A 13,738-nucleotide genomic window follows, 5' to 3' on the forward strand; every position below is an offset into this window, starting at 1 on the left:
GGAGGAGTGGAGGGTGCTGCAACAATGCAGGAGAGGTTTGGGCCCAACGGGTTCACTTTGTCTCGTCATTTATAAAATGGAACAAATGAAAAGACATTCTGGCCTTCCATCACAGTGAGGAGGGGACTGGAGGAGACTCACGGTGATGGATGTTTCTTTTTTTTGTGTGTTGGTTGGGGTTGTGTAATTTGCTTATTTTATTGCTTTTATTGTTGGACTGTGGGTGACTAAATTTCGTCCAAAAAACTTGTTTTTTGGATGACAAATAAAGATATCTTGTTTCTTGTATGTTTCTGATGGACATTCAGGACTCGGTGTCTAAAAAACCTGAAACTGCGTTTTAATGATCTGAACAACAGTGAGATTCCATGGCATACTTATGCACGCTCTTCGTTCTTTCCTTTTCCCGTGCTATCCCAGGCTAAGGGAATTTACGAGAAGGTTGGGGAAGCCACAGAGACGGCTCTCGTTTGCCTGGTGGAAAAGATGAACGTTTTCAACACCAATCTCAACAGCATCACTAAAGTGGAGAAAGCCACCTACTGCAACAATGTAAGTGTTATGCTGCAAATCGCCCGGCCTGACATTAACTCCGTTTTCCAGACGTTTTACTCGTTACTGTTACACAGAGTACAGGTAGTTCTGCTAGAACGCAATCGTTGTATTTCCAACAAACATCATGTAACGGAAAATCAATTGTATCAATTAAGGAGTGAGAATTTAGCACCTGGAGAGTTTCTAATTTGTAATAACAAAAGTAATTTTCTCCTTAGGATGTAAATAAAACTAAACGCAGCTATTGAAAAGATTACATGTTTTATATCTTTTAAGTTTACTGTTATTACTGCAAGCTAAAAGCACTAAAGGCTGTATGCGACGTTGTTTAAAGGAGTATCATTACACCAGTATCAACAGCAGCTAGTGCTTGTCAATTTCAGTGGCCAGTCGCGATGAAACTGACAAAACTATGTTCATAAGAGATAGTGGTGTCTGATTACTGTGAGCAGGGTACATGGAAACTGTTTATATTTCCTGAGACTATTTTTCCCCATGACAACTTTTTTTCCTGCTTCTCAATTCTCAAGGTAACTTTCAAGTGGTTCCCTAGTGCCCAATCGAAACTACGCGATAACCATTTCAAATGTAACACAAATCGGGTTCCCGAGTTCATCACTCGCGTGACATCCAATTAATATTGTGGGAACACGCATTATAGCAGAGCTACCTTTAGGTAGTGAATCAAGCGTCAAGAGTGCTCCTCAGACTGAGGAAGGGTCTCGACCCGAAACGTCACCCATTCCTTCTCTCCAGAGATGCTGCCTGAGTTACTCCAGCATTTTGCGTCTATCTTCGGTTTAAACTGGCATCTGCATTTCCGTCCTACACGCACGCACGCACGCACACACACACACACACACACACACACACACACACTGTCATGCTGTTGGCTGACTCACTACTACAATTGTTAGAGGCTCCAGTGACTGACTCCTGCCACCTCCTCTCTCCCCCCCTCTCGTAGACCATCAAGCAGCTGATGAAGAAGGATGTGACGCTGGAATTTTCCCGCGATCGCAAGTCCATGTCCGTCTACTGCTCTCCCGTCCATCAGTCGGCTGGAGCTGGGAACAAGATGTTTGTGAAGGTGAGAGGCCCACGTGCCCTCGCCGGGAGAGTCGGGCGTGTCGAAGTTTGGCCGCATTTGGAGTGTTGTGTGCAGTTCTGGTCGCCCCCATATACAGGAAGGATGTGGAGGGTATAGAGAGGATGTAGAAGAGGTTTACCAGGCTCTTGCCTGAATTAGAAGGTCCCAACAATAAAGAGAGGCTGGACAAATTTGGATTGTTTTTCCTGGAGTGCCGGAACCTGAGGGAAGACCTGATAGAAGTTGACAAAATAATAGGGGGCATCGATATTCAAGGTAGATATTCAGCATCTGTATTCCACTGTGGACATGTTAAAAACGAGAGGGCGTAGCCTTAAGGTGAAAGGTGGAAAGCTTAAAGGGGTGTGTGAGGCAAAAAAAAATTTACACCGAGAGTTGTGGATGCCTGGAACACGGTGCTATGGGTGGTAGTGGAAGCAGTAACGATAGGGTCATTCAAGAGGCTTTTAGATGGGTCATGTAAGGAGTGGAGGGATATGATGGATCACGTGCAAACAGAGATTAGTTTAATTTGGCATCGTGGTCATTTCCGACATTGTGGGCCGTGCGTCCTGCCCCCTGCACTGGGGTGTTCTGTGTTCTACGTTGTAGTCGGGATCCCGTGCGATCTTCAGCTGCCTCACGCTTTGCAGTAAAGCAATTCAGCACTAATAGTGGCTGACAAATTCACAACTGTCTGACGAGAATGATTCAAAAGGAGCCCGAGGGGCAGCATTTTCACACATGGGTGGTGGATAGATATATGGAACGGGCTGCCATATATCTGAGGCCGGCACAATAAAATCATTTTAAAGACACTCAGAAAAGTACGTGGGTAGCAAAGGATATGGCTAAACAGTGGATATTTTTAAGGCAGAGATAGATTCTTGATTAGTACAGGTGTCAGAGGTTACGGGGAGAAGGCAGGAGGATGGGGTTAGGAGGGAGAGATAGATCAGCCATGATTGAATGGTGGATGGGCCGAATGGCCTAATTCTACTACTATTCCTTATGACCTTAAACATGGATAAATGGGACTAGCTTAGTTGGGGCATCTTGGTGGGCATGCACATGTTGGGATGAAGGGCCTGATTCCATGCTATGTGACTCTGTGACTCTACGAGAACGTTGTTTCTTTAGGGGGCTCCGGAAGGAGTAATCGAGCGTTGCAATTACATCCGTTACGGCACCTCCAAAGTGCCCCTGACACCCCGACTGAAGGAGCAGATCCTGAGCGTGATCAAGGAGTGGGGAACGGGACGGGACACGCTGCGCTGTCTGGCGCTGGCAACCCGGGACAACCCACTCAGGAAGGATGACATGGACCTGGAGGATGCCACAAAATTCATCAAGTATGAGGTGAGCAATCTCCCTTCTGCTGCGGGTGTCTGATGGGAGGGGTTGTGGGTGGGGGGGGGGGGGGGGTAGAGGCTGCCATAGGAATGTCCTCTCATTCTGTCCTTTGCCATCTCCCTGAACGCACTTTCCCTGCACATGAGAGCGTTCCTGTTAGTAGGGCCACACCAGGCTTGTCTGTAGGTGGAAGGGGTTGGCTTCAAGAGGGCTTCAGTTCTGTTTTGGACTTGGTGTACATGGGATGGACCATTGTACCTGTCGAGAGCTAGGCATTGAAACTGCCCTGTTCTGGTTCAAAGGGAATATTGCAGTCAGGGGTTTGGTGTGACCACTGGAACTGGTTCATTTGGAACACTGTAGTCAGGGCTCATGATCCGGTTGGATCCCATTGCTTCTTCCTAGGTTTGGCGAGAGTACCACTAGCGACTGTGCAAGTTGGCTGCTCCTCGTCCCTGAGATTTGAATCGTTCTCAAGTCAATTTAACTCATGGTGGGCAGCATAATGGCAAAGCGGTAGAGTTGCTGCCTTACAGCGCCAGAGACTGGGTTTGATCCGGACTGCGAGTGTTGTCTGTTACGGAATTTGTACATATTCCCTGTGACTGCGTGGGTTTCCTCCGGGTGCTCTGATTTCCTCCCACACTCCCAAGACGTAGAGATTAGTAATTTAATTGGCATCTGTAAAATTGTAACTTGTCCCGAGTGTGTGTAGGATATTGCTAGTGAACAAGGTGATCGCTGGTCGGCACGGACTCGACGGGCTTATTTCTACGCTGTATCTCTAACGTTTAGATTTAGAGATACAGCGCAGAAACAGGCCCTTCGGCCCACCGGGTCCATGCCGCCCAGCGATCCCCGCACGCACTAACACTATCCTACACCCACTAGGGACAATTTTTACATTTGCCCAGCCAATTAACCTCCACACCTGTATGTCTTTGGAGTGTGGGAGGAAACCGAAGATCTCGGAGAAAACCCACGCAGGTCACGGGGAGAACGTACAAACTCCGTACAGACGGAGCCCGTAGTCAGGATCGAACCTGAGTCTCCGGTGCTGGATTCGCTGTAAGGCAGCAACTCTACCGCTGCGCCACCGTGCAGTCGTATGTGACTAGATCTCAACAGCTGCAAAGACTAAGGGAGTGAAAGATTTCGATTGTCAGGAAGACAACGAGCTGATGACAAAAAGATTCTTTGATGTTTGGGAGTAGGTCTTCCAACTGGGAGAGAGGTTCATTCATTGTGATAAACATAGCCTCGCCTGCAATCATCTGTTATAAACCCCCGCATATTCCTGCCCAGGTTGAAATGAGGAGCAAAGTGTCCGATAATGTTGTGAGTCCAGTGATGTTAATCACAAACAAAAATGAAAAGCTGCATATGCTTGAAATAAAAACAGAAAGTGCCGTAAAAGTGGGGCAGTTCAGGCAGCATCTGTGGAGAGAGAAGCGGGGGCTAACGTTTCTGATCCGGGACCATTCATCAGAACCAGAAAGTGGAGAAAACAAGTTAATTTTAGGCATCGGAGAAAGTAGGGTAGCACAGAGAGAACATTTTTCATTCGATGAGACTAGATGACTTAAAGTAACAGTTCAGATTAGATTAAACTTCTTGGTGTGTGGTGTTGCTGAGAGTGGAGGTGAGGGACATGCTCAGCAGACCAGACTGCACAAAAAGGGAAAAAAGAAAAGCTGATCAAAAACAATGACAGGCAGAACTAGCTGATTATGACTCGGTGCGCAGGAGAGAGAGTCACCCAAGGGTGAAGATTTCATTATTGAGTCCTGATGGCTGTGACGTGCCCAGACAGAAGATTGAGGCGTTCCTCAAGCTTGTGTTGGCTGTGTTTAGTTTAGAGATACAGCGTGGCACAGGCCCTTCAGCCAACCACGTCCACACTGACCATCGATCGCCCCATGCGCTAGTTTTATCCCACACACAAGGGACCATTTACAGAAGCCTTTTGACCTACAAACCTGCACGTCTTTGAATGTGGGAGCAAACCGGGGCACCCGGAGAAAACCCACGCGGTCACTGGGAGAACATATAAACTCCACACAGACAACATCCACGGTCGGGATCAAACCTGGGTCTCTGGCGCTGTGAGGCATAGTTGTAGTAGTGTTGTAATAGTGAAAGTGGCCGCAGATGGAGAGGTCAAGTGTGGATGGAGAATTATGGTGGCAGGGTCATCGTGGCGGATGGACAGAGCACAGGCGTCCCACAAATGATGACCCAAATCTGCAATTGGTTTCTCCGGCATAGAGGAGACCACACTGGCAACACTGAATGAACACAGTGCAGCAGACCCTAAGGGGTGTCACTGCTTCACCTGGGAAAACTGTTTGGGGCTCTAGATGGTGGGAAGAGAAGAGGTGAAAGGGCAGTCAGAGTATTGAGTATAGAAGTTGGGAGGAGCATTGAGTATGGAAGTTGGGAGGTCGTGTTGCAGTTGTATAAGACGTTGGTGAGGCTGCATTTAGAGTATTGTGTTCAGTTCCGGGCACCATGTTAAATGGAAAGATATTGTCAAGCTTGAAAGAGTTCAGAGAAGATTTATGAGGATGTTGCCAGGGCTAGAGGCTCTGAGCTATAGGGAGAGGTTGAGTAGGCTGGGTCTCTATTCCTTGGAGTGTAGGAGCATGAGGGGTGATCTTAGAAAGGTGTATAAAATCATGAGAGGAATAAATCGGGTAGATGCACAGAATCTCTTGCCCAGAGTAGGGGAATCGAGGACCAGAGGACATAGGTTCAAGGTGAAGGGGAAAAGATTTAATAGGAATCTGAGGGGTAACTTTTTCACACAAAGGGTGGTAGGTGTATGGAACAAGCTGCCAGAGGAGGTAGTTGAGGCTGGGACTATCCCAACATTTAAGAAACAGTTAGACAGGGACATGGATAGGACAGGTTTGGAGGGATATGCACCAAACGCAGGCAGGTGGGACTAGTGTAGCTGGGGCATGTTGGCCAGTGTGGGCAAGTTGGGCCGAAGGGCCTGTTTCCACACTCTATGACTCTATGACAGATGTGTCATCCCTTGCTTTTGGGGAAAGTGCAGTAATAAAAGGGAGTGGTAGATGGGCATGGAAAGGGTCTTGAAGCAAATGATGCCTTTGAAATGCAGTCCTCCCTTGCAAGAATCTCGCTGTGTGATGAGGAGAGGCAGAGGATGAGAGGGTGTGACAGCTATCCTGCACCTTAGTCAGTATTCAGTGACTAAGAGCCAATTATAAACTTACTGCTCTTGGCTTCTGCTATGCCTCATACCAGCCTCCAGATTTTTTTGCTTTTATAACAGATTCTTTCGACAACCTTTGCAATGATAATAACAACATCCATTTATGAAGTGCCCTTAAAATAACAAAATGTTTCCCGATGCTTCACGGATGCAATATAAAAACCTAGGCTGATGTCCAACCTCATGAGGAAATATTGGAGCAGATGACCAAGCCCTTGGTCAAAGGGGTGGGTTTTACTGAGCCTCGGAAAGGGAAAAAGGAGAGAGAGGCAGAAAGGTACAGGGAGGGAATTCCAAAGCTTGGGCCTTGTCACCTCATTACCCAGCCAGACCACGCAGCACTCAGTCCCAAACGCCAACTACTTTATGAATGCAGTCCCTCTGTCCCCCATAGTAGACCGTAGTACCACTCCCATAGTAGACATTAGTACTAGTCCCATAGTGGACCACAGTACCAGTCCCATAGTGGACCTCAGTACCAGTCCCATAGTGGACCACAGTACCAGTCATACAATGGACCTCAGTACCAGTCCCATAGTGGACCACAGTACCAGTCCTACAATGGACCTCAGTACCAGTCCCATAGTGGACCACAGTACCAGTCCTACAATGGACCACAGTACCAGTCCCATAGTGGACCACAATACCAGAACCACAGTTGACCACCTCACCCGATCCCCATTGTGGATCTCAGTACCAGCCCCATTGTGGACCACAGTACCAGTCCCATGGTGGACATTAGTACCAGTCCCATAGTGGACATTAGTACCAGTCCCACGGTGGACATTAGTACCAGTCCCATAGTGACATTAGTACTGGTCCCATAGTTGACCACATTACCAGTCCCACAGAGGACCTCAGTACAGTTCCATAGTGGACCGCAGTACCAGTCCCATAGTAGACATTAGTACCAGTCCCATAGTGGACATTAGTACAAGTCCCATAGTTGACCACATTACCAGTCCCACAGAGGACTTCTGTTCCAGAGCAGAACAACAGCCAATTTGAGTTAAATGTGTGCTCAACTTAAGCAAAGGAATTCCAAAAATAGACACAAAGTGCTGGAGTAACTCAACGGGTCATGCAGCATCTCTGGAGATAAGGGATGGGTGATGTTTCTTCAGACTAAAAGCAGAGGGGAGGGAACTGGAGGTATGAAAAGGGTAGAATAAAGCAGGACCGGCAACAGATGACCAAGGAAGGGTAAAACCCATAATGTCCCCTTGTTGGTTGGAGAAGAGGTGATAATGAGGGGATACAAGGATGTGAACCGTGGAACTAGTAGGACGTCAAGGGTGGGGGAGGTGGGGAGGGAGGGAATGCAAGGGTTACTTGAAATTAGAGAAAGCAGCGTTCATACCGCTGGGTAATAAGTTGCCCAAGCAAAATATACGGTGCTGTTCCTCAAATGGAATTCCAAACCACCGAACCACTTCCCATTCACATCTAGTGCATGAATTCCCGATCCAAACATAACACTTAAATACAGAGTCATCTTGCAGCTGTAAAATTTCCTGTGGTTTATTTTATCCCGAACACCGAGCACACAGATACGGCCTATTGACAAACACAACAAGGAGGCAGCCATTGTCCGTGGCGAGGCGGGGTGCCGCCCTGGCCAAGGACTTCAGAGCTGGTCTTTTAGGTTAGTTTAGAGATACAGTGAAGAAACAGGCCCTTCTGCCCACCGAGTCCATGCCGACCAGCGATCCCCGCACACTTACAATATCCTACACACACTTGGGACCATTTACAATTTTACCGAAGCCAATTAACCCACTAACCTGCACGTCTTTGGTGTGTGGGAGGAAACCGGAGCACCCGGGGAAAACCCACGCAGGTCACAGGGAGAACGTACAAACTCCGCATAGACAGCACCCGTAGTCAGGAGCGAACCTGGATCTCTGGTGCCGTAAGGCAGCAACTCTGCCTCTGCACCACCATGCCAGCCGTCTTCTGATCCTGCAGGGTCAGGTACACAACACTGTGCCTCGCTGCCTTTATGGAGGGGTCCCTTCCAGCCGCCAGATGCATGGAAGCAGTGTCGTCCAAAGTGAGTGACCTCTGCAGGTCCACACAGCCAGATATGATATGATATGCATAGGTTTATTGGCCAAGTATGCATATACAAGGAATGTGCCTTGGTGCTCCGCTCACAAATGACAACACAAACACACAGTTAACAATTAAGAATAAAGCATAACACATCAAAACAATAAGGATACACCATTACGGTCTAAACATGTGGGTGAAAATAAACCAGAGCAAAAAAGAGAATACAGACTTTGGTTATTGAGCAGAACTATCACTCGTGGGGAAAAAAGCTGTTTTTATGTCTGGCTGTGGCTGCTTTGACAGTCCGGAGTCGCCTTCCAGAGGGAAGTGCTTCAAAGAGTTTGTGGCCAGGGTGAGAGGGGTCAGAGATGATCTTGCCCGCTCGCTTCCTGGCCCTTGCAGTGTACAGTTCATCAATGGGGGGAAGGTTGCAGCCAACAACCTTCTCAGCTGTGCGAACGATCCGTTGCAGCCTCCGGATGTCGTGCTTGGTGGCTGAGCCAAACCAGACCACGATGGAGAAGGTGAGGACGGACTCAATGATAGCAGTATAGAATTGGACCATCATTGCCTGTGGCAGATTGGGTTTCCTCAGTTGCCGCAGGAAGTACATCCTCTGTTGGGCCTTTTTGACTGTGGAGTCGATGGTGGCCCCCCATTTAAGGTCCCTGGAGATGGTTCCAAGGAACTTAAATGGCTCCACAGATGTGACTATGGTGTTGTTGATGGTGAGTGGGGGGAGGGGAGGGGGATCTCTTCGAAAGTCTACAATTAGTTCCACTGTCTTGAGAGCATTGAGCTCCAGGTTGTTGCGATGGCACCAGGACGCCAGCTGTGTCACTTCCCATCTGTAGGCAGATTCCTCCCCATCCTGGATTAGTCCAATCAGGGTTGTGTCATCTGCAAACGTGAGGAGCTTGACAGAGGAGTCTGTGGAGGTGAAGTCGTTGGTGTAGAGAGAGTAAAGGAGAGGGGAGAGTACGCAGCCTTGCGGAGCTCCTATGCTGAGGGTCAGCGGGTCCTAGATGTGCTTTCCCAGCCACACATGCTGCTTCCTGTCCGTCAGGAAGTTGGTGATCCACTGACAGTGTGGTTCAGGCACAGTCAGCTGGGAGAGTTTGTAGTGTAGTAGCTCTGGCACAATGGTGTTAAACGCAGAGCTAAAGTCCACAAACAGAATCCTGGCACAGGTCCCCTTGTGGTCTAGCTACTGGAGGATGAAGTGCAGGCCTAGATTGACTGCATCGTCCAGTGATCTATTGGCCCTGTATGCAAACTGCAGGGGGTCCAGCAGGGGGTTTGTGATGTTGTTCAGCTGGGCCAGCACAAGTGTTTCAAAGTCTTCATGACTACAGAGGTATTAAGACCAGTGATCCTTGTCTTTTTGGATACAGGGACAATAATGGAGACCTTGAAGCAGGCAGGGACAGTGCAGGTTTGCAGGGACTGGTTGAAAATGTCTGTGTAGATCGGTGCCAGTTGTTTGGCACAAAGCTTACGGGTAGAGGGGGAAACATTGTCCGGTCCTGGAGATTTCCGGCTTTTCTGTTTTCTGAAGAGTCTCTCCACCTCCGCAATTTCTATTGTTAAACTGGAGTCATTCTGTGAGGATGTGCAATTGGTGATTGCAGGGAAAGGGCCAGTCTTTGCAAACTCCAGCCAGTCTCTGAGTAGGTGTGAATTGCTGCTTGGGGAGGAGTGGGTGGGGACGGATCCAGTCTTTGCAAACTGGAGTCAGTCATTGAGTACCTGTGAAATGGTGATTGGGGGTGGGGGGAGGGGGTCCCAGGGTTATGTTTCTGTTTCTAGAACCTGCAGCACCCAAGGTCAGGATTGAACCCAGGTCTCTGGCGCTGTGAGGCAGCAGCTCCACCTGCTGCGCCACCGTGCCATGCCAGTATCATTAAGCGAAGTACGTACGATCTAATAATGCTACAGGACCTTGTTTTTCTTGTCTGAAACACAGCGAGTCCGCGGACTATTGTATCGTGGCTATGTAACGTGACTGAGATTCAGGTCGATGTACGTGTACCGACCGGGATGTGTACCACACCGTCTCACTGCTGGCACCTGGATACAGTGGATGTGGAGAGGATGTGTTCCATAGCCTTAGAAAGGAGATGAGAAGGAATTTAGTGAGAGGGTGGTGAGTCTGTGGAATTCATTGCCACAGAAGGCTGTGGAGGCAAAGTCAATAGCTATTTTTAGGACGGAGATTGACAGTTTTAGATTTAGAGATACAGCGCAGAAACAGGCCCACCGGGTCCGTGCCGCCCAGCGATCCCCGCACATTAACACTATCCTACACCCACTAGGGACAGTTTTTACATTTGCCCAGCCAATTAACCTCTTTGGAGTGTGGGAGGAAACCGAAGATCTCGGAGAAAACTCACGTAGGTCACGGGGAGAACGTACAAACTCCGTACAGACAACACCCGTAGTCAGGATCGAACCTGAGTCTCCGGCGCTGCATTCGTCAGTACAGGTGTCAGGGGTTAGTGAGAGAAGGCAGGAGAACGGGGTTGAGAGGGAAAGATAGATCAGCCATGATTGAATGGCAGAGTAGACTTGATGGGCCGAATGGCCTAACTCTGCTTCTCGAACCTCTGAGCTTGTGAACTAAGCAGTGATTCTTGCCTCTCCCCTGCAGACTGACCTCACGTTTGTGGGCTGCGTGGGGATGTTGGATCCCCCGAGGAAGGAAGTGATGGAGTCCATCCAGTTGTGCGAGAAGGCGGGGATCCGCGTGATCATGATCACCGGTGACAACAAGGGCACGGCCATCGCCATCTGCCGCCGGGTTGGGATCTTCGGTGAGAACGAGGACGTGACGGACAAGGCCTACACCGGCCGCGAGTTCGACGACCTCTCGCCGGAGGAGCAGCGGGAAGCCTGTCGCTCCACACGATGCTTTGCCCGGGTTGAGCCCGCGCACAAGTCGAAGATCATCGAGTACCTCCAGTCCTTCGATGAGATCACTGCCATGGTGAGTTCAAGTGCTAGCCACGTCTCCACTTCTCCTTCCAAATGCCTCCTTGCCCCAGCTTGTGCCCCCAGCCAAGTGACAACGCATGTCTCATTACCAAAGATAAAATCCAGCCTTTTGTGACATTCTACATTTTATAGATGATAATAGAGAATAGGCCATTCGGCCCTTCAAGCCAGCACCACCATTCAATGTGATCATGGCTGATCATTCTCAATCAGTACCCCGTTCCTGCCTTCTCCCCATACCCCCTGACTCCGCTATCCTTAAGAGCTCTATCTAGCTCTCTCTTGAATGCATTCAGAGAATTGGCCTCCACTGCCTTCTGAGGCAGAGAATTCCACAGATTTACAACTCTCTGACTGAAAATGTTTTTCCTCATCTCCGTTCTAAATGGCCTACCCCTTATTCTTAAACTGTGGCCCCTAGTTCTGGACTCCCCCAACATTGGGAACATGCTTCCTGCCTCTAACGTGTCCAACCCCTTAATAATCTTATATGTTTCGATAAGATCCCCTCTCATCCTTCTAAATTCCAGTGTATACAAGCCTAGCCGCTCCAATCTTTCAACATACGACAGTCCCGCCATTCCGGGAATTAACCTAGTAAACCTTCGCTGCATGCCCTCAATAGCAAGAATATCCTTCCTCAAATTTGGAGACCAAAACTGCACACAGTACTCCAGGTGCGGTCTCACTAGGGCCCTATACAACTGCAGAAGGAGCTCTTTGCTCCTATACTCAACTCCTCTTGTTATGAAGGCCAATATTCCATTGGCTTTCTTGAACTTCGTCCCCCTTTGATTTCTCCTTTTCACACTTTATCCTTCCAAATCACTATGTCTCCCTCTCCCCTGACTCTCAGTCTGAAGAAGGGTCTCAATCCAAAAAGTCACCCATTCCTTCTATCCAGTGATGCTGCCTGTCCTGCTGAGTTACTCCATCATTTTGTGCAGTTCCTTTCTACACATCCTGTCTAATTACCCTTCTCGGAAGCACCTTTCCGATGTTTTACCCTGCATCAACTTGCTGTGACAAGGCAGAGTTCAGTTCAAGCAACTGGCACAGTTTAATGCACCAGCAGACCACAGACTGCTGACATGTGGCTTTGGGACAGCACATTGGCACAATAGGGGAGGCACTGACTCACAGCACCAGTGACCCTGGTTAAATCACGACCTCCGGTGCTGTTCGAGTGGAGTTTGCACATTCCCCGTGTGACCGTGTGGTGGGTTTCCTCTAAGTTCTCCAGTTTCTTCCCACATCTCAAAGACGTGCAGATTGACCAGTTAATTGGCACATGTAAATTGCCCGTAGTATGAAGATGAGTGGTAGATATCTGAGTGGAGTTGATGTCTGGAGAATAAAATGGGTTGGAATAGGAATAGTCCCTGCACCCATCTGAGAGTCACAGATGGATACAGCAGTATGCCTTGAGTTTGGAGAACTAATCTCAGCGGGTAGTCCATAGAGCTCAGAGGACCATCGGAACACAGCTACCAGCCTTGGAGGGCATCTACAACACACGATGCCTCAGAAAAGCCACCAGCATCCACAAAGACTCTTCACACCCCTGCTACAGTCTGTTCAAACTTCTACCATCGGGCAGACGATACAAGGCCTTCTACGCCTGCACCTCCAGACTCAGGAACAGCTTCATCCCCAGGGCCATAGCTGCTATGAACTGGTCCTGCTGAGCCGGATGGTCACATCGCACAGTGAACCGGCACAGATCTACTTGCACTTTATTCTGTTTTAAAAGTGTTCCAATTTGTTTCATCGGGTTGTTTAAATTAATACTGACTAGCTAATTAATTTATTGCATCGTATGGAAGGCGCATTCCCAATCTCGTTGTACCCCTGTACAATGACAATAAAGATATATTGTATTGTATTGTATTGTATATGATGGGGCTTCAGTGGTTCGGTGCTTCTGCACTAGAGGACATTGTGGACCTGGGAGAATTCGGCCAGGAGAAAGCAATAACTCCTTTCTTCACCACAGACGGGAGATGGCGTTAATGATGCTCCTGCTCTTAAGAAGGCTGAGATTGGGATTGCCATGGGCTCAGGAACAGCTGTGGCAAAGTCAGCGGCGGAAATGGTGTTGTCGGACGACAACTTCTCCACCATAGTGTCAGCCGTGGAGGAGGGGCGAGCTATCTACAACAACATGAAGCAGTTTATTCGCTACCTCATCTCCTCCAACGTGGGCGAAGTGGTCTGGTAAGGCTTTGTTTTTGTCAAATTGAAGCACAGTGGCCTGCCGTCTGGTCTTTAGGCACTCGCAGGACTCTGCTTCGTGGTAGCAACTGCATACCTCACGGGAGCAACCACCAGAGGGTTGCTTGCAGTGCACAGAGACTCTTTCTCCTGTGTACTACCTGCGGCAGTGGTTTTATGCATAAAAACCTGAATTCCACAGTGGAGTTTATTGGCGACTCTAGGGTACTGTCTGG

The 13,738-nt window shown here is 48.8% G+C and overlaps 1 protein-coding gene across 2 annotated transcripts in view; it reads left to right on the forward strand.

Annotated features, from left to right (window-relative positions):
• The window catches only part of atp2a3 (ATPase sarcoplasmic/endoplasmic reticulum Ca2+ transporting 3), a 164,050-nt gene that overhangs the window by 109,312 nt on the left and 41,000 nt on the right, over positions 1-13,738 (forward strand). For both annotated transcript variants that reach the window (XM_078422743.1, XM_078422742.1), the window contains exons 11-15: positions 421-552; positions 1,523-1,645; positions 2,786-3,004; positions 10,945-11,280; positions 13,285-13,505. In XM_078422743.1, the coding sequence (XP_078278869.1) occupies positions 421-552; positions 1,523-1,645; positions 2,786-3,004; positions 10,945-11,280; positions 13,285-13,505 (1,031 nt within the window). The remainder of the gene's footprint in view (positions 1-420; positions 553-1,522; positions 1,646-2,785; positions 3,005-10,944; positions 11,281-13,284; positions 13,506-13,738) is intronic.

The sequence above is a fragment of the Rhinoraja longicauda genome, chromosome 26, assembly GCF_053455715.1.
Source record: "Rhinoraja longicauda isolate Sanriku21f chromosome 26, sRhiLon1.1, whole genome shotgun sequence".
Taxonomy (NCBI): Eukaryota; Metazoa; Chordata; class Chondrichthyes; order Rajiformes; family Arhynchobatidae; genus Rhinoraja; species Rhinoraja longicauda.